Source organism: Primulina tabacum, chromosome 8 (genome assembly GCF_025594145.1).
Source record: "Primulina tabacum isolate GXHZ01 chromosome 8, ASM2559414v2, whole genome shotgun sequence".
NCBI classification, from domain to species: domain Eukaryota; kingdom Viridiplantae; phylum Streptophyta; class Magnoliopsida; order Lamiales; family Gesneriaceae; genus Primulina; species Primulina tabacum.
This window is the reverse complement of record NC_134557.1, coordinates 5,441,642-5,462,657: the sequence shown is the minus strand read 5'-3', so window position 1 is coordinate 5,462,657 and position 21,016 is coordinate 5,441,642. Positions and strand designations below refer to the sequence as shown.

The 21,016-nt window shown below is 32.9% G+C and overlaps 3 protein-coding genes across 6 annotated transcripts; 1 reads left to right on the top strand and 2 right to left on the bottom strand.

The window, feature by feature from the left end:
- Nucleotides 1–389: 389 nt before the first annotated feature.
- Nucleotides 390–5,929, bottom strand: LOC142553272 (uncharacterized). Of its 2 annotated transcripts, XM_075663408.1 has the most exons (5): nucleotides 5,784–5,929; nucleotides 5,131–5,307; nucleotides 2,322–3,536; nucleotides 628–707; nucleotides 390–590 (listed from the first exon to the last, which is right to left on the bottom strand). In XM_075663408.1, exons 1-4 carry the CDS (start codon nucleotides 5,796–5,798, stop codon nucleotides 672–674), a joined length of 1,443 nt encoding a protein of 480 aa, XP_075519523.1. In that variant the 5' UTR covers nucleotides 5,799–5,929; the 3' UTR covers nucleotides 390–590; nucleotides 628–671. The 2 variants fall into 2 exon arrangements, with proteins under 2 accessions (XP_075519523.1, XP_075519522.1); XM_075663407.1 differs by having other exon boundaries at nucleotides 390–707.
- Nucleotides 5,930–11,015: 5,086 nt separating this feature from the next.
- On the top strand, nucleotides 11,016–13,503 carry LOC142554459 (transcription factor MYB1R1-like). Of its 3 annotated transcripts, none has more exons than XM_075665126.1 (3): nucleotides 11,016–11,289; nucleotides 11,517–11,722; nucleotides 12,951–13,503. In XM_075665126.1, exons 1-3 carry the CDS (start codon nucleotides 11,103–11,105, stop codon nucleotides 13,311–13,313), a joined length of 756 nt encoding a protein of 251 aa, XP_075521241.1. In that variant the 5' UTR covers nucleotides 11,016–11,102; the 3' UTR covers nucleotides 13,314–13,503. The 3 variants fall into 3 exon arrangements, with proteins under 3 accessions (XP_075521241.1, XP_075521240.1, XP_075521239.1); XM_075665125.1 differs by having other exon boundaries at nucleotides 11,016–11,364; nucleotides 11,532–11,722; XM_075665124.1 differs by having other exon boundaries at nucleotides 11,016–11,364.
- Nucleotides 13,504–17,512: 4,009 nt separating this feature from the next.
- Nucleotides 17,513–19,599, bottom strand: LOC142554329 (uncharacterized). The gene is made up of 3 exons (XM_075665006.1): nucleotides 19,588–19,599; nucleotides 18,011–18,775; nucleotides 17,513–17,889 (listed from the first exon to the last, which is right to left on the bottom strand). Exons 1-3 carry the CDS (start codon nucleotides 19,597–19,599, stop codon nucleotides 17,734–17,736), a joined length of 933 nt encoding a protein of 310 aa, XP_075521121.1. The 3' UTR covers nucleotides 17,513–17,733.
- Between the last annotated feature and the right edge of the window lie 1,417 nt (nucleotides 19,600–21,016).

Here is a 21,016-nt window from a genome sequence, read left to right as displayed (position 1 = left end):
GCTGGTGGCTAAAATCATTGCAAGTCGAGCATGTGACATCTGAAATCGATGTCAAAGTGGTTGTTTTAGTTCTCAATGATCATAATTTTGACTCTACTAGCTTTGGATCGATGATTGAAACTGCAAAGGTCTAGCTCAGAATGTTTCAAACTGTAGTTTTGTTTTTAGAAATAGATCAACGAATCAGGCGGTTCATGTTTTAGCTAGAGCGGTTACTTCTATGTGTGGTCGCTTAGAATGGGTCTACCTTGCCTCTGCTATAGCTTTCGGATGTAGTGAACTTGGATGTGACACGATTGTGTTTCTTGTCTACTTGATGTTATCTAACATAATTTTATATAGTGATTTCTCTAGGGTATTATTCTTTTAAGTAAAACCAACACCAAGCATGGGAGAAAACTTTTGAACTATAATATCTGGCCATATCTACATATAACACACAAAGGAACTCCCACAACTCAGTTTAACTGAAAGGAAATACACTGCTCTGAATGATTTCGATCACATGTCCTCGTAAATCGAAAAGTTTACCGGTAATAATCTACCACAAGACGATGAACAAAATTACAGTTTTGGCCATGGTCTCCATAATGCAGCAGGACAGACAGTTAAAATAGACATGCATTATTTCACTTCAAGCATTCATGGTTAGTTTCAAAAAACCATCAACCTCAATCCCACCACTTCGTCTCTGATAAAGCTATAAGCTGCAAATATGGAAAAAAAGATAAATAGATTCCTAGATCAAGAAAATCGAAAATGAAAGAGATCCCGGAAAGTATAGCAGGACGTTGATGCAGAAGATGAATTACACACAGTGATAGAACAGAAGTTCACCCTCATGCCAACAGACTGTTTGCTAAAGCATATATCATTACAAGAAGCATTCATTCTGAACAATTCAACAAGAATCTGACAGGAAATATAGATGCTGAATTTGAGACTTGGTATTATTACTAACCTGAAAGTTTAGATTCTACCGGAATATTTGTACTTTTATTGCATTAAGGATGAGCATATGGTTATTAGTGGGCATCCAAGTCAATGTTTCAGCTAGCATGGTTTTATAATAAATTCAATACATTAGAAGTGGATTTGCAAGTGTTCATTTGTGATTATGAACAAATTATCTTAATACCTGGGCATCCAACATATTTGAGTTGTACAAGTAAAAAATGGTTTGATTAAGGCACTGAATGTGTATATTCACTGAAGTCCAGTTTGTCAGATTCTATGATAAATAAATATCACAAGTTGACAAGAGATTAACGAAATTTAAGGATTATTTATATAAGATGTGGAAATATCTAGGATTCACGATGAAGAAACAAAGAGCACGATACACAGCATGCTAAATTTCATATGATGATTTCGAGAAAAAGCTTTACAAGTTAGCTCTACACCCAAGCATCCAGATAGTAAAGAAAATTACATATCAAGAAAATTCAGACCATGACAAAAACTGTCTTTGGTCAAACAAAATGTGGGTTATATCTACATCAACAAAAGTGAGAGTAAAAAGTATCTTTTGCGCATATGTTAAAAAATGTTAAAAACAATTTTTTACTAATTCAATTTGTGAAATCTAAATCTAACTATAATATTTATAGCGTAAAGTTAAACGAAATCGAAATTGCAAGGGAAAGTGACAGGTCAAATAATGCATACACACTGCGGGAAATGGAATGAAAATGGGAGGAATGATGCAGCCAGGAGACAGGAGCAGCACATTTAATTCCTAAGGTAGACTTGATTGCTGCCTCATTTAAAGAAAACAGCAAAGAAAATGCCGCATCAAAAGTAAATACACGAGATTTTACTTGCGTATTTGCAGCATGATAAGCTATTCTACCACTAAGAAACTTAAGCAAGTTTCTAAGTACCTTTGCAGTGTTATAAATGGTATCACGAGTCTTTCGAAGTTTGGGGCCAAGATACCACCATACATACGTAGACAGGAAGAAACGGGATCCTTATCAAACCACTTCAAAAATTTCGCCATATCAAGTGTAGCTTTACTCACAATAAAAAATTTCAAAGATTTTGAATTTTATACATGAAAAGTGTCCAAATACCATAATTACTTGCTACCAAAGCCATTCCAGAAGTGTTATTTAGCTGCATCTTGATAGAGCATAGAGTTCTAAATACCTATGAAAAAAAGGTGTTCATCTAGCATAAAACTGAGAAAATGGAATTAAATATGTACATGAAATGTATCCAGATATTGATTTTTGAACAATTTTGGCATACGCATGTAGATCCATCAAGGCCAAGCACAAACACAAACATAAAAAGCCAAGTATTTTTCATCAACATACCTGACGAGCAACTTGTGCCATTTGCCTGTTATCCTTCGACTCCAGCACCAAGCTTGACATACTATCTCTTAGTGACTCCAACACCAAACCAGACTCTGGCAGCACTAGATCCTGATGGCCATTTTGCTCATTGCCGATTCTCTCTTCAGTTTGAACGGATACATTCTCGCCAGATCCATTGAAATCTTTTCTCTTTCGCTTCCTTTCAAATGTAATTTTAATAACTCTTTCCCTCTTAGGTTGGCTAAGAAGCCCTGTTGTAGTGTCAGACACACTGTTTGATGCAAAATAAACCTTTTCGACTTCCATCTTACGATCCAAAGACTGTAAACTCTCTTCAACTCTAGTTTCCTTGCATGGCAACATTTCCTCAATCAGTTCATTATCCTTGTCTGTTTTTGCCTCATCCTTCTCAGAATATTCTGAACACCCTAGAGAAGTTTGTTGTTCATCTTTATCTGGTGGCAGCCGCGACACTAGCCTTAAATGTTCCTCATCAGAATGATTAATTTTGACAGGACGAGGATCGTTTCTTGCAGCAAGTTCATGTAAATGTTCAAGTTTGACTAAAATATCAGATTTCTTCCCACTCAAAGGAGTTATAATTTTTCTTTTTCTATAGGTTCTCTTCCTTTTCTGAAGGGAAGGACTGAACCTCATACATTTAACGCCTCCCAATCGTTTGTTCTCGAGTTCATTCAGAGTTTTACCCTTCACTTTATCGATTTCCCCTAAGAGACGCATATTCCTATCCAAAGAACTCCTCTCACATGCATGGATTCTTTGTGAGCATCCCTTTCGGTATAGTCCCGACTCGGCACCTCTCAATATTATAGAAGGCAAGTCCGTATTCCCAATATATAAACTACACGAGCAAGTTGTTCCATTATGGCACTTGGAACATGCATTTGTCTTGCACAGATAAGGTATTGTCGCATCCAAAGCTATAGCAGATTCATCAAGTGATTTTGGAGGAAGGGATGTACGGGATTGATATGAATAAATAGGATTCTCAACGGGTATTCGTCGTGAAAAAGAGGCATCGATTTCATTCATGAAACGCTTATTATCGTCTTTTACCTTTTCCAGCTCATCACGCAATCCACTCAACTCTTCTCTGAGATCTCTTACAATATCCTCAGCTTCATCAAGTTGAGCTCCAAGTTCCTCAATCTTCTTCTGCTGATTCACTGATGCTGCTTCCGCTTTATTGACCTGTACAGTTGACCAAATAAATCAGTTAAACAAGTGAGACAAGATGCAGGGATCGTAGAGGTAAGCATATACTTGGAACAGAGAGAGTGGTCACACTTGTTTTTTTCAGGCGACACATTCAAAACTGAGTTTTAGTCCAGTAACTAATCGCTGGTTGTCAATTTTTGTCCTTTTCTCCGGAAATTGCAAATTTTACAGTTAAATGTTTCCCAAAGATCAAATTAGTTTCTAATTTACACTTGAAAAAAAAGCACACGTGTCTATAGAATACAACAAAAAAAATACCCCTCGAAGAACTCAACCCCCAAATCAAGTTTCAATTAGAATGCAACTGATTTTCACCCTGAACAAAAGGGTAATACCCTCTATATTTAAGATTCAGGAGCTTGATTTTGGCAGCAATTAATTGTTATCATCAACAACCTGGGTACCCATGACAAAATCACTGTCAGTGCTTAAGCTTCCAGCATTGGCCACAAAGACTTCACCTTTTAAACATCTAGTGGCTAAGATAATTCCTCTTCCAAAATTATGGAATGTCATCTGAAGCCAATTAGTGAAATTCATAACAGTAGGCTGGCTAGGATCAATCTTGCCATGGTTAATTGAATAAATTGAACTGGCACTAACCTGACAATCTTTGTCAAACACACAACCAATCCCATCCACTTAAATTTTACCATTATTGGATGTAAATATATTGCTGACAGAGACTTCTGCATACAGTGGCAGCACATTTATATTTCCATACCTCCTCAACTTCTAACAATGGTATCTTAAGCTTATAGCACTGTGGGAGTATAATGAATGGTTTAATGCATGCTTCCGTTGTTTCATTTTTGTGAATTTATGAATCAAAGCCAAACTGATATCAAGAACCATCATACAGAAATAATAGCAGCACAAGTGAAGTTATTTGGGCCTTATTCAGCAACTATTCAATGGATGAAATGACTAAACTAAAAAAATTTCATGAACTACATGACTAATAATTAAAATGACAGACTAACAGGAAAGGTGACCATATCAAATCTGTTTCTATTACATGCGATGGAAGAATTAACTCTGTCAAACTAATGCTTCTGGCATTATACAACCATAAAATAGATAAATTCCAAGTTTAACACATATGCGTTAAATCTTTGTTGTATCAACCATGAACCAACATCGGGTTCCAAAGCAGGTAGCTTTAGATGCCAACAAAGAAAATAAGATATTTTGGACAATGTGATCCTGTTCTCAAAAAACCAAGTGAATCCATCAATCCATCTAAGGCACTAAAAGTAGTTGCTGCACAAGAGTCAAGAAAGAAGCATTAACATCCTTACAATTTGCTACTTGCTCCAAGCAAAATCCATTTGTTTTTATTGAACTATTTCAAAGATCGAACAAAAATCTGATAAAGCAAATTCATACAGCGATACCCATTCATTAATTTGTTCCACCAACATTATATTCGAAAAAAGGGAAAAGACTAAACTTCATAAAATTTAAACAGAACACAATCATCATTGTTCGATGCAAGTACCTATTCAAGAGACCCATAAAAACATGGTACAGACAGAACATTCAAACTTAAAATCCAATCATTCACCTTAGAATCCATCATTTGCTTGAGACGCATCAACAACCGTAAGCCCTCCTCCTTTGCCACCTTCAACTCATGTTGATACCTCACTGCCTTCCCCTCGGACGCTGTCACCCTCCCCGCCGCCTCCTTAGATATGTTCAAAATTATATCTGCGTAGGCCTTCTTCAACGCCTTCAATTTCTGCAATCAAATAGAGAAAAAGAGTTAAACCCCCCACTGAAATAATCAAGAAAACACCAAGAATCCGAGTAGAATATTTTCAAAGCTTAAAAAAAATTAAATTTGACACTCATTCAAACATTTAGGAAAATATTGCTAAATTTACTGGAAAAAAACCACACAATCAAACGCACGTAGATCGGAAACCGACAAACGCCTACTCTAAACACATAATAAAACTAAAAAGACGATTTTTTAAAAAAAACAAAAAAAGCACAAATACTTCGAATGAACAAAGCGTAATACCCAAGAATCAACAAAACAGAAAAAGATCGAAACGAAATAGATAAAACACTCAAATGCAGGAATATCGATAGTGTAAATAAGCAAACAAACGGTCCAGAAAATAAGCAGTTGAACTAATAAAGACGGTAGCGCCGCCGTCTCCATGGCTATCCCTTCTGCCGAATACCGTCAAATGGGGTGCCTAAATTTACCTCGTCGGCGTCCATTCATCAATTCCTCGAAGAACCGATGACTGTTAATTTGAGGTTTTTGGACGAACGAGTTTTTTGTTTTTTTTATTTTTTGTTTCCTCGACGAAGCTGTCTGTTGTGAACTGAACTGAAACTTCTGTTGACGTGAAAATACGTAAATGCCCCTAATGACCTTGTAAGTGATTCATGCGACGTCATCATGCGGTTAGTTACGTTGGCCCAAAATATATTTTCTCGGTACTTTTGAATTAAACGTGGGAGAATGTTTCTATCATTCTATGTAGATTTTGAAATTTAGCAGTTTATTTAGTGAATGAAATAATATCGTAAGATCAAATAAATGGTTGAAATAATTATAAATAAACAATAATTTATTAGAATTATATAATGAAAAAGAAAATGTATTTTTTATAGGTTTTGTATTCAAATTATCCTATAATATATCTAAAATTTAAATTGAACCATGAAATTGTTGGGACAACATATACTTTTAATTTTGTGTAATGCTAAAGTAAATTTTTTTATTATTGCTATTGTATCTATGAATAGAATTATTGAACTTTTCCTAGCTATAGTCGAATAATTTCTCTCAAAGTATTCTTTGTGTCCATCAATTCAAGGACCGCCTTCGTTTATTCTGCTCGTGGATATCTTAGCTATTGGATTAACTAGTCGCCCTTGTCAACACTAGAAGGTAGAGTGTAAGGCAACAAAAACTTTTAACATGCACAGTACGAGAGGCCGGAAAAAGTAATGAATAAATTATATGTGTTCATTCCGTAATCCCTTGGTTTCCCCACTAAAACTCATAAAGATATCGGAACGAAACTTGTCTAATTTTAGATGCATGTTATGAGGTCAGAGAAGCAATGGCATCAGGTCTGGCCTAAACGGCGTCTCAATTACAAGGAAAGATGATGATAACTCAATAACAAGGCTAGAAAGAGCAAAATTTCTTGGGGTAGATTCCAAATTTCACTGTTAGGACATGAAGCCATTCCTCAATTCTTCTAAGACAACCCTGCTAAATGGGGGAGGGGGGGAGCGTGAGCGTTCCCATGATGTCTGCCACTTTTTTAAGGCGTGTGGTGAGAACAATTGTAGCACCTTTCGAACCACATGCTGCTGCATTCTTCAGCATACCCCACTTCTCCTGATCATCGTTCCACACATCGTCCAACACAAGCAAGTGTCTTTTCTGGTTCATCAGCTCCAAGAGATGGCGTTGTAAAGCATCCAAGGACGCTAAATTTGAAGAACTTTCTTTACCAGCTGCTGACTCTATCATGGCCTTGATCAAAATTTTCAGACACAGACTCAAATTTTCATATCGAAATGCTCATCTACTTTATCATTAAAGGCCAGCCGAGCAAGAGTTGTTTTGCCAAGTCCTCCAATGCCACTTATTGGTAACACGGAGAGTTGTTCAAAGTCTTTTACTCTCTCGCACCCAAAACACAACGGAAGTTTTAAATTTTTAGTTTCGACGCTCGAAACTGTCCTTAGGCATCATATGTTATTTAACATTCATAGGGTGATTGGTTTCTGTAGTTGTGCGTAAATTATACTGGAATTCCAAACCACTCCGGGATTAGTGGAGATAACTCTTCTTGTATTTCCATTTCTAATGGATCTCGGCATTTTGATCGTCGAATTAGGTCCATTCTTGTTTGGATTGCACTAGTAAATTGCAAACAATTTCTTCATTGAAACTGAATTGTCCGAATTTTCATAATCCGCAGTCAAGTGCATATATGTCGGAGGGACGCGGTGTAGGAAGAACACACTTGGCCAAGATTTTGTTCGCCAAATTTTGGTGATGACCGAGAGGTTGGCTTGGAAAGGGGGAGTATTTTGGTGAATTTTTGTGTAGTGTGCAAAATTCTCTTATTTTTTGTGCTCCTGGTATATTTACTGAGTGTGATTCTCGATCCCATTAAGGAATCCATCTCCCATCAAGATTCTCAATCTTTATCTCAGCAGGACTCTTATTTTTCATTAAATAAAATTATCATATTATTATTATATCACGTGTTTATCAATTTTTGATAATGCATGATATATTAATAACATATATACACATCTTTATATCTCCATATAAAATGTATATATATAAACATTAATATATTTAACATGCACATTTAATACATGCATAGACATTAATTAAATTAAACAACTATTATTTAATTTATTTAATTAATTCTAAATCACTTTAGAACATTTTATACGAATTTGTAAATATTAGTAGTCACTACTACTAATATCATTTAATCAATAAATTCTAAATTCATTAAATAAATGATTTTGAACTCATTATAACTTCGATCGACGATCTGACAGCGCTGATGTGTCAAGGATACAAATCGTTTTTCATATAATGAAAATTGAAAATTTTGAATATCAAAATTTTCACTTACCATATTGGAGGTCTATCAATTTATTGAACTTTTTCACAAAAACATGCAGTTAGACTCTCCTTCCTTAATTAGTTATTATGCTAACTCCATTTCTTCAATCTCATGAAATCAACTTATAAACTCATTTATAAGCATTATGTTTGATCTAATCAAATTATAGTCGTCAAATTTAACTATTTAAACTTTGACTTTCTCAATAGGAACACAGAATCCGAAAATTGTGTGATCCTCAATGGTTCAGGGATGCAGCTAGCTACGAGTTCACATCTCCATGTGATTCAGAATAACATTCATTCTTATTCGGACTTATCCTAATTAGACTGATTCTTTTCATTAACTCCTTGATCAAGAATGTAAAAACTTGGCACGCGAGTCAACAAAAATGTCGTTGAAGAAGGTGCTTGCAAGATGCTAAGTTGAATCTGAAAAAGATCCATCATGTTCTAGTCTCACATGAAGAAATAAAAGTCTAAAAAATTCTGGAACAGACAAGAGTTTAGCAGAAGCAATTGAAAGTCGTCTAGGTTATTCGTGAAGGATCTTGAACATCCTAAAACCGGTAATAAGGGATTCAGAATACTATAAACAAGATTAGTTAGCACTTTTATTAATGTAGAATGATGTAGCGACTTAAAATATTCTAGAATCATATAGTTGTTTATGAAAAACAATATAGTAGAACATCATAAAATCTTTTTATTTACAATAAATATATAATACTTTAGAAAGTAAGATGAGTAATATAAATAGACTCATAGGTCTCATTTGTAAAATAGACTCAAGTTATAATAACAATACATTTTCTTTTGAAACTTTTCTTCAATTCTTTTGTACTCTAATTTAGTCAAGACATCTTAATCATTATTTTGGAAAAAATTGCACAAGTGTCCCACCTAAAAAATCAACATGTGACACAATTATAAAAGTTGTTATTATGTGATGTATGGGCCATAGTTGGAGAACACGTTTCTCAACTCATATATATATATATATATATATATATATTACTCATAATACAACTTGTAATTATAAATTAATATGCTTCTTATGCAAAATAAATTTAAATCGACTATTTCAACCTTTCTGTACGAAACTAAAAAAAAAAGTGTTAGAAATTTGTTTTAGAAGGATGAAACTGACAGAGGAGAAATGAAAATTTTAAGAGTCAAAGAACAAATTTATAATTTTTGATAAAATAACAAATGATTAATCTTATAATTTGTATCAAAGTCAATGACAAATGTACGATTCTCATAGTCACAATGAGGAAAATTATCGAGAGGAAAAATTATTTGAATGCAACAACTGTCTATGCTAAATAAATGATCGACACATTATGTCTGTGGTATTGTGTGATTTAAAAGATTTCAGTTATATCATTAATTATTTTTTTGTAAAACAACAAACGATGAATCATATATAGTTCATGGACATTGTGTGCAAAAAAACATCAAAGGATGAATCATATATAGTTGAGTCCATCAACTTTTTTTTTTGTGCACATGATTTTCATGAACTTTTTAGTCAATTAATTATATGTAACTTCGACATGAAGAAAACGCTTAACCTGGTTAAAAAGCATCTTTTTCCAAAAAGTAGAAAAGAAAAGATGACCAGACTATTGTTTCAAAAAAAAAAAAAAAAGAGAGAGAGATGGAAATTGTTTTTTAAATGTAATACAATCTCCTACGACTAATTTGAATAGGTTCTTGTTTTCTTTCTTATATTTTGTCGAAATTATTCCTTTTTAATAGATTTTTTAGATCCCAAAATATTAATTATGGATTTCATATATCCAAAAGTATAAAGCATATTCAATTTATTTTGTGGTTTTATAAAGAACTTTTATTGAGAATATATTAAAGAATAAAATATATTCATGTTTGAATCTTTGAAAAATATAATACCGAACTCACGTATTTTTATCCATGAAATAAGTTGACTCGATCCATATTTAGAGTTAAAAATATAATTTTCACATAAAAGTATAACTCTTTTCCGCTGCGTTTGGTTGGGGGATGAGGTGGGTTTATGAATTTTTAACCCACCTAATCTCTTGTTTGGTAGAATTTTTATTTAACCAAGTCAATCCTTCTTATGAATGATTAGATTATATTAACTGGGATAAAATAATCAATTCTCATCACCTAGGATTATTTATCCTACTCTTAATCCATCATATTTTTCCAATTTTACCCTTCTCCTAAATCCAAACTCACCACCACCGACCGCCCACCGACCGGCCGTCGCCTGCCTCCGCTGCCAACCACCTCCTCGGACCGCCGGTCGACAGCCGCCGCCGCTGCCGACCACCCCTTCCTCCTGTCGACTGCCGCCGCTGGCCGACCGCCTCACCACCGGCAATCACATCGCCGGCCGACCACCACCACCGCCACAAAAGTGGAAGGGCAATTTTGTCAATTTATCAAAAGATTATTAATTATCTCATTTTTAACAATCATACCAAACAAAATATTATTTTATCATTATCTACTTCAATCAGTTAATTTTATAAATAAAATAAAACTAAACAAGATTTCTTTTTTTAAAAAAAACTAAATATTTGTTTTTCCATTAATTTTAGTTAATTATGCGCATCCTAGCCTCGTGTTGCATGGATATAGATAGAAATACCCTAATCTTATGTATTTAGTTTTGAGAATGGAAAAGGATATCTGAAAATCTTTTTTATTTCCTTGACCTTTTTGCCAAATAAGAAAAGAACTGATAATATATATATATATATATATATATATATATATATATATAGGATTATATATAATTTAAAGCGTCAGCTTTCACAGCCGCCATCCTCTCCGTGTGTATATAGCAAACTCGTACACTGCTTGTGTACCCTTCCTTGAGATTTGTAGGAAAAAAATTTTCCGAGAACAATTAACCAATGTCTGGCTTCAGCGAGCCACCGTCAGCAGCCACCGAGGTTGCCGGAGGCGGCGGCGAGATCATGTTGTTTGGTGTCAGAGTAGAAGTTGATCCCATGAGAAGGTGCGCCAGCATGAATAATCTTTCAGAATTGCTACCCGTTGCTGTGAATAACAATGATGAAGATTTCCCGAAGGCTGAGGAAGGTACCGCTTCCGGTTACGCCTCCGCCGATGACGCCACACCCCTGCCTAGTAACAGGGGGCGTGAGCGAAAGCGAGGTCGGATCTCAAACCAATTGTTTGTTTTGAACTTTTCGATTCTCCTTGGGATTTTTGGTGAAAGTCCCATTTGAAATCTTCGATTATGGTCTTGATTTATGGGTTTGGTGATGATTTTGACCCAAATTTGATTGAAACGAGAATGATTTTAGGTGTTCCGTGGACAGAAGAAGAGCACAAGCGGTTCCTTTATGGATTGCAGAAGGTAGGGAAAGGGAATTGGAGAGGGATCTCCCGAGATTACGTAAAAACTCGCACGCCTACCCAAGTCGCTAGCCATGCCCAGAAATACTTCTTCCGCCGGAGCAACCTCAATCGCCGACGCCGTTCAAGCGTCTTCGATATTACAACTGACTCGGTAATCTTTTTTCTTCATTCTTATCATTAATGGGATGGTAATACGATTTTTAAGTCAAATACAACGTTATCTCCGATCCATTTGCTTCAAATTTTTCGGCAAAAAAAAATATTCTCGAAAAATTCTTTTTATTTTACATATATTAATTAATTATATTTTATTCAATACATTTTTAATTATAACTAATATTTACGTTATATAATCAAAACTTTATACAATAGTTGACCATCTAGGATAAATTCTATTGGCTAAATAGTATTTCATATATAGGAGTGATCGCGTTGCGATTTTTATGAAAAAAGTTCAAACCGAATTGCTATATGCGGTAGGTTACTATTTTTAAAAAAATAATCGTGATTTTACATGTAGAATTAGTCTTACGGTTTCAGGCAGTTGTGGTCGATTTACAATTTTTTTAAAGAGAAATATTAGAACATATATTATAATTTATTTAAAAACAATAACATTATAGTTTTTCAAATATGAAATATAGTTCAAATTATACAAAGATAAAATAATAATCAAGATTCAAAACTTAAGTTAATAATTTAAAACACAACACATCCACCACAAAAATGACATTTACACAAAATAGTTAAGAAGAAAATAAGTTTTCTTTGTAGGAGTAATAATTTCGAAAATATTTGAGATATAATGAATGACGATTAATTTAATTGAATATGTTGTTTACAAATTACTATAATCATAAGCCAAATATTATGGCAAGTAGTTTATGCGGTATGGTTTGGTGCGATTTTTGAAAAAAAAAATAACTTAACCGCGTATGCGGTGTGGTTTATGATTACTATTTTTAATTGCAATTTTTATAAAATATTAAGTAAAACGGTGCGGTGCAATTCAGTTTGGACGGTTCGGACGATTAATAAAAAATTTCATCACCCCTGCCATATCATATTTTTTTTGTCCAATTCTATAATGAGCAGTATGAGCAATACTTGTTTCAATTTGCATTTGTATTTCAATTATGTGTTTCAATTTAATTATGAATTGTATTGTTATATTAAGTGTTTGCATTTGTATTAAATTATATTATTTATAAATCATTAAATTAAATTTTTCCTTAATTATCATAAATTAACATAAATAAATATTTAAAAAATCAATCATTATTATTCTTTTATGATTAAATATCTAATTATTTTTTCTAATAAATATTTAAAAAAATCAAAAATTATTATTCTTAATATATTTTCTCATCTTTTGTTAGCTGGCTGAAATCTCAATCGAACAAGCAGGGAACCAGCAGGACAACACAAGCCAGCCAGTTCCGAGGCCAACGACCCTGCCTCTGCCCATAGCTTCCAGCATCACCGGATTCCCAGTTGTCCCTTTCCCCGCAAATGTTGGCCTCCCCGTCTTATATCCAATCCAAGAAACTTCAGCACTTGGTCACACAGACCGAAGGAATAATCCATCTGCAATGCTAGTTCGTCCGGTTTACATTCTTCCTATGCCTACTTCCTCAACAATGGCGGATCTTCAGCAAGCTCCCATACAACCGCCACCATTGTCTGACGTGCTTTCATTGGCATCAGGTCAAGATCCGAATACTCGGCAGATCTCAGCTTAGTTTCAAGAACGAAGAAAATAGCATTATGCATTGGAAAAAAGGGTCCCTTGTTATCAAACATAAAATTTAAATTAAGAAAATAGATAAAATTTTGAACAGTAAGAAATTTTTCTTTTTGTTTTTTTACCGACCGAAGTCGAACTTCGTGTTGCTGTTTGTTGAGATTAATAATTTATACTAATTCTCGGTTTCTTGGAGTCTGGTTTGTCTCTTCTCATTCGGTTGAGAATAAAATCTAGGAATAATGTCACATGTTTTCATGCAACAATTTTCCGGAGGTTTGTTCTATCTGAATAGTGAATAGAGGGATATGTTCAGTTGTTTGGATTCGAATTTTTTGTAATCCAAGTAAATAATTTACAATTAAAATATTTTGTTGTTCACAAATGTGGGCCAAAAGATTATCTTAAAAAAAATTAAATTTAATTAATTTTACATCAGAAAATAATACATAAAATCGAAATTTCTATATTTAATAAAAGATAGGGTCTTCCGATTCTTTGGTAGTAGTTATAACTACATATATGATACTTGGAAAAAAAATGATTTATTGACCAATTTATTTTTTTTGTGTTAGAATAGTTATAAATTTTTTTTTAAGATTTTGTGATGGGAAATAAAAGAGAGCGGTATTTGCTAATTATGAAATTTTAAGAATTTTCTTAAATAGAAGATCCAATCAAACGTGTATTTTCTTAAATAAAGGATTTTGCTAGGCAATAAGGGATAATATCATATGTTTTATAGTAAAATTTATGTATTAAAAATTATCATATATAAGTTTGAATTTCTCAGAAAATCATCTTTAATGTTGCCCTCTGTCCCGATAACACCAAGAAACGTATTTAAAATAAATATAAAAATTTGTGTGAGACGATAACACGGATCGTATTATTTTGTGAGACAGGATCTCTTATTTAGGTTATCCATGAAAAAGTATTACTTTTTATGCTAAGAGTATTACTTCTTATTGTGAATATAGGTAGGGTTGACCCGTCTTACAGATAAAGATTCATGAGACCGTCTCACAAGAGACAAATTCTAAAATAAATTAGTCACAGACTCACAAGTTATTGATTTTATATATATATATATATATATATATATATATATATATGGGAAATGAAATAAACTAAATATATTTTTTATTTTGCTATGAGGAAATATTATTGCTAATGTGAATTTCTAATAAAATCATAAATTATTTACTAAAACCATCTCAACAATTCAAAAAATCGCACTTTTGGATATGAAATACTATAAGAACAACATAATTTTTGGAATTAAAGAAATTAATTAAAAGTAAAGATTATATTAAAAATGTTCGAATAAGCCAGATCATACTTTAAAACAAAAGACTGAACGAGATATTATTATATAATAATTTTGAGAATAATAAGTTGAGAAAAAAATATAAATTCGAAAAATATATATATCTGAAGTAATAACTTAATTTAAATATTTTAACTCTCCTAATACAATTGCAATCCCGTCCAAGGTATTGTTCTACGGATTATCCTACGTATTTAGATTTAGTAACAAAATATCTTATCATTGACTATAACTCAAAATATCCACCAACGAATCTTTCATTTCTTTATCTTTATTATAATATAAAAGAATAGGTTTCTTCTGATATGGCCTCACGAATCATTATCTGTGAGACGAGTCAAGCTTATCAATATTCAAATTAAAAAGTAATATTTTTTTATGGACAATCCAAATAAGAGATCCGTCTCACAAAATACAACCCGTGAGACCGTCTCACACAAGTTTTTTTCTTCCATAAATACTAGATATTTTTATTAGGTAAAAACTTGTGTGAGACGGTCTCACATGTCGTATTTTGTGAGACGATCTCACGGATCGTATTTTGTGAGACAGATCTCTTATTTGGGTCATCCATAAAAAATGGCAAAAACTTGTGTGAGACGGTCTCACGGATCGTATTTGTGAGATGGATCTCTTATTTGGGTTATCCATTAAAAAATATTACTTTTTATGCTAAGAATATTACTTTTTATTGTGAATATGAGTAGGGTTGACCCGTCTCACAGATTATGATCCGTGAGACGGTCTCACATGAGACCCACTCTAAAAAAATATTATTTTTTATTGTGAATAACGGTAGGGTTGACCCATCTTACAGAAAGATTCGTGTGACCGTTTCACAAGAGACCTATTCTTTATGGAAATACAGAGACTTTACTAAAATCTTCAAATATTATTATATTTTTAAAAATATATATATATATATATTTGAAAAAATAAAATAAATAAATAAAACATGGAGCAAATTTTAAGATCTCAAATTTTTAATTAAACTAATATAATATTTGTAGATTAACCTACGTCATTAAACAATCAATTAATATCAGTTTTCTTTAACTAACCTAACTTATATTGCAATTAAACTCATAATAAATTATTATAAGAAATATTTGATTAAGGATACTGAAATTTTTATTTGTTATTAAAATTTTCTTAAATTAAAAATCTTGGAAAAAAAAAAAACTTTTCATACGTCAAATTTCAATTTCTTGTGCAAGTGTTAAAATATTATCAAATTTCAACTTTTATATTATCACAACGTATGGATAATAGCATCGATTAAATTGTCTTAGACGAAACACAATAAGTTTAAACACATGGAAAACAATAAAGATATAAAGTAAAAGTATATCACGTATCCAATATCTTGAATTTCAGTCAATGTTTTTTTTAATGAATAATATAAATATACCTTATATAAATATATATCTAAAACCATAGATATTATTATAGTATTTTAGTTTGTAAATAAAATAAAATACACAAATATTCTTATGAAGTCACTTGAAGTCAATTTAATTTTGCAGGACGAATATTTGTTTGGATAACTCATTAAAAAATATTAATTTTTATACTAAAAATTTTATTATTTTTATTGTAAATATGAACCGAATTAGAAAAAAATCAATGAAACTGTCTTAAAAGAGAGCTGGTCAATAGAATTTATTTAAAGTAACTCTCGGATCTAATAATTTTAATTATAGTTCTATACTTCCGTAAATGCTAGAAACCATTATATTAAAATAAACAAAAACTTTTATGAGACAAGTCATATATTTCAATTTTACGAGAGGAATATTCTATTTGAGTAACTCATAAAAAAATATTACTTTTTATGTCAAAATTATTACTTTTTAATGTAAATATGGAGATGAAGAACCCTCTCATTAAAAAAAAAAATCTCTATGACCGTCTCGTTTCGTGGTTAATTTAAGCATAAGATACTCTGTTACTAAATTTAAATATGTAAAACAAAGTGTAGAAAAATACGTCCAAAAGGATTGCACTAGCTCCGAATAACCCACCATCAGCAATTACAAGTCACAAAGACTTCAACCCTAACCTTAAAACCTAAAACAAGCTGCCTCCCTCGTCTCTGAGGCACACATGCCTCGGACATAGACACCTCGGACACCAACGTTGTTAGCCACTCGAGGTACAGCTCAGGGTCAATATGAAGTTGCATTCAAGATTCGATTATAACATCGCTGGCCATACGAGACTAAACTTAAACTATGGGATCTAAAAGCTCCAGAATTGAGGATCAATATCTCTACCAGGTTTCGGAAGCTCGTCGGAACCCAATTAACGAGGAATATGAAGAAAGCAAGGTGAAGCTTTAGTCCAGAGGAAAAGGAACATTAGGGAATGAAAAGAAGTGGTCAATATACCATATATAATTTTACCAAGCTTGACACACGCCAGACTACATGAGCAATTCGGTATCTAGACAATGAACTTCTGGTTTGATCCAAATTTGATCTGTTACCATTCCCAACTGTTCCTTATACAGTTATGCATATCGTCACCAAGTTCAACACCAATACAATCAATAATAAACAATTAGCAGATATTTGAGGCATCCCAGGGGATCGTAGGGTATAGTGAGCCCTTACAAAGAGGTCATAGGTTCAATTCCTCTCCGCCTGTCACCCCAGCTGTCAGACAGGACTTGCACTTTATCTGATTAGCGTGGTTTGCTGACTATTGCGTTGACATTTGGTTTTAGTCAGAGCACGCCAAATATAACTGTTGTGAGTTCCCAAGTTTAAAAAAACTAATAATAAACAGAGCATGGGATCATCTTACCCCAAGAACAAATAACCATATAAATATAAATTGACTAAAAAGATGCCATACTATCTTGAGAAAGGAAACTATCTTGAGGTACCAAATACAATTTATCTAATAAACGTCTTTTCATCATAATGTTAAATGGCATCAAACAAGAAGATCGTCTCTCAATCTTTTCTAAGCCAGATTTACAATTTACAAACTAATACGATAAAGACAACAATATCATTCCAAAGTTATGTGTATGCTAAAAAGAAAACAATAAATTTCACCTCATTCGATAAAGACTTCAATCTCAATCTGCTTTCTGTACAGTTGTCTTAAATAAGAGGATATACATCTTGTGATCCATAGAAAAATACATAAATCCACCCACTGAATGAGTCACAAATGACCCAAAACCTGTCCCTACAATACAGTGCCAAGCTGGTCCATATGCCGCATCGAACTCCTGGAGATAACTATCTAATCAAGATTTTTTTTAATATAAAAAGCACAATAATTTATCTCTACAAAATTAGTAATGATCAAATTCCCACAAAATATAACGATGAAATTGATGATGGAATTACCTTTTTAAGGGTAAAAGCTAGAGTCTTGGAGGTGAACTTTTCTAAGCTATCATGAGACTTTCTTGCACAATTGACGGCATGAATTTGCATAAACGGAGGCATATCAACTGCCACGACTTTCACACCATTGCAAGAGAAGAAATCGGCCAACTCAATCTGAGAGCTGCAGAATGACTTTCTTCTCCCTCCATCACTGATTCTTGGAAATGATGACACAGAGGATCTCCTCCCTTCAAACCCTTCTTGCAATTTCTTAACTTGGTCACTCTCTAGACTTCTAGCCATCAATTGAGATGCCTTTTTCACATCACACTCTTTCAAAGACGACTTCTTGGGGTGTCTCTTTGATGGCTTAATTAATATATCATTCTCTTTCACGACAACTTTTGGCACTGCAAAGTCATAACTCTCACGATGAGATTTTGACTTGGTCAAAGTGGTGCAAGATGTATGCGAAACCGGGGAAACGTTGAGGATTTTATCTTGGTAATGCGTGTCAGGTTGAGGAAGTGAGCCTACATTGGAGGGTTTTGTGGGATTGGGTGCAAGCTTCTTGTGGTTTGAATAGAGTCTGGAGAAGCGGAGGGATATGTTCTGGAGGGTAGATTGGGTGGTGGCGGCCGGTTCTGTTGTTGGGTAGGTGGTCGTAGGGTGGTGCTTGGACTGGAGCTGGTGTAACGGAGAAGCGGCAACGGCGGAAGTGGTGGAGGGTTGGTTTGGGTTTGGGGTGGATTTTGTGCGTGGGATCCATGGGTGTTGGGAGCTCTAGAGATGCTAAGATGCGGCTCGTGGAGGCGTATTGTGCCATTTTTCATGGATATAACAAGCTAGGGGGGAATGGCAAGGGTAATTTTTTTTATTTCTATTTTTAAAAATATTTTTTTATGAATGGTTTGGTGGTATTAAGATAATCTTGTTAAATAAATAAACAAACTATTTAGTATAAATTTTCATTTTATAATTTACAAACTATTTAGTATAAATTTTTATTTTACCATCTAAAATAAATTACATTTTTTTATTATCCCAAGTGGTTTCCTTCTCAAATTCTTATATCTATATTGGCAAAAACTTGTGTGAGACGGTCTTACGGATCGTATTTTGTGAGATAGATATCTTATTTGGGTCATCTATGAAAACGTATTACTTTTTATGCTAAGAGTGTTACTTTTTATTGTGAATATCGGTAGGGTTTATCCGTCTCACAGATAAAGATTCGGAAAATCGTCTCACAAGAGACCTGCTCATCTATATTTTTATAGTCTCAGTTAAGAGTTTTATAACAAAATGATAATATAAAATGAGGTTGTTATTATTTTCTTTTGTTTATTCTTTAATTTGGATATTTATAGAAAATAGTTATGAATAGCAACCGAGGGGCCTAATTGGGGACAATAATCGAGAATCTTACATAACCAAATTCTGGTATTGCATTATGCCTATTTTGGATTAGACCAAACTTTAACTAGGTGTCGTTCTAAAATGCGCCTGTAGTGGAGGAATAGCCAGTCAATTTGTTGACCGTAGTATACGCTTCCATGCAAGCCATGTGGTACTGTCAGCAATAGTGTCAGTACCTTGATTTTCATGTCATAAATAACAATGGTTTTCTGTTGCTAAATTATCAACGAATACCACGTACCGAATAATATTTAATATTCATATTCATTAAATGGTAATTTTACATTATTTATTTATATATTATGGAATATTTTTTAAAAAATATATATATATATGGACATGGATAATCGCGGTTCATTTCACCTACATGTAGGGGCACTACCCTCATAATAGAATCAATGGTCCAAATTTAGCCAGGGGTTCACTAATTTTTTTAAAATCACATATGTGTGTGAATCTTGTAGCCTCCAAACCATGTGAGGGCAGTGCCCCACACGTAGCATCGACCTAACTGATAATCGCAAGGTGGGGGCAAAGCATTTATGGGAGGCAATTTCATTTATTTTGAGAGTTCAAATTTTAATTTATTTTTACAAAAAAAAATTGGTCTCTAATTTATGCTCCCTCTAAAATGTTTTCTATTAAAAAAATGATTACAATTTGGTGAAATGAATTGAATAAGAAAAATACTAGTCAATTACATAAAAAGGACAAATGATATAGAGACACGTTAAAGAAATATGGTATTACTCATGTCCCAATTATATAAGCATATTTTTTTTCATACACATTAAAAAATTCGTCAAAAATATCAATTATGCAAAATACTTTCCATTTTACCTTATTTAATGAATACTTATATAAATGATTTGTTATTTTTCTAGTAGTTAGCTAATTATAATATGACAAATTAAACACGAGTATATTTTAATATGCGCGCATACAAATCTATATATTTGAGATAAACCGGGAAAAAAACGACATATATAATTAAGACGAATGGATAAATAAGGAGACTGTCATAGTATTTGAGGCGGCCATTTTAATTAAGATTACATCTCTTGTGAGACGGTCTCACAAATCTTTATCTGTGAGACGAGTCAACCATACCGATATTCACAATAAAAAGTAATAATCTTAGCATAAATAATAATAATTTTTCATGGATGATCCAAATAAGATATCCGTCTCACAAAATACGACCTGTGAGACCGTCTCATACAAGTTTTTGTCTTTAATTAATTAATTAATTATTCCATTGAATTTAATACTTTCTTCTTCAATCAACTTAAATTACCATAAGAATTTTATGAGCGAGCAAGGCAATAATGGCGCCTCCTCAATTGCTAAGATGCATGTGGAAGTCCTTGAAAAAGCCCTAACTAATCGTATAAATAATAATTAGGATAACTCTATAGATTCCTATAAATATTTTCTATTTAAATTGTTTCGTTTATTACAAAAACAAAGGATTATAGTTTATAATATAAAATTTTGAAACAAAAAAATTATTTGATGTAGGACGGTTGGCCTACTTGTCCTAATTGTTTGGCCAATAATGAGTTTCTCTCACATTAGTCATTCTTATTAATATAATCTGCCTCA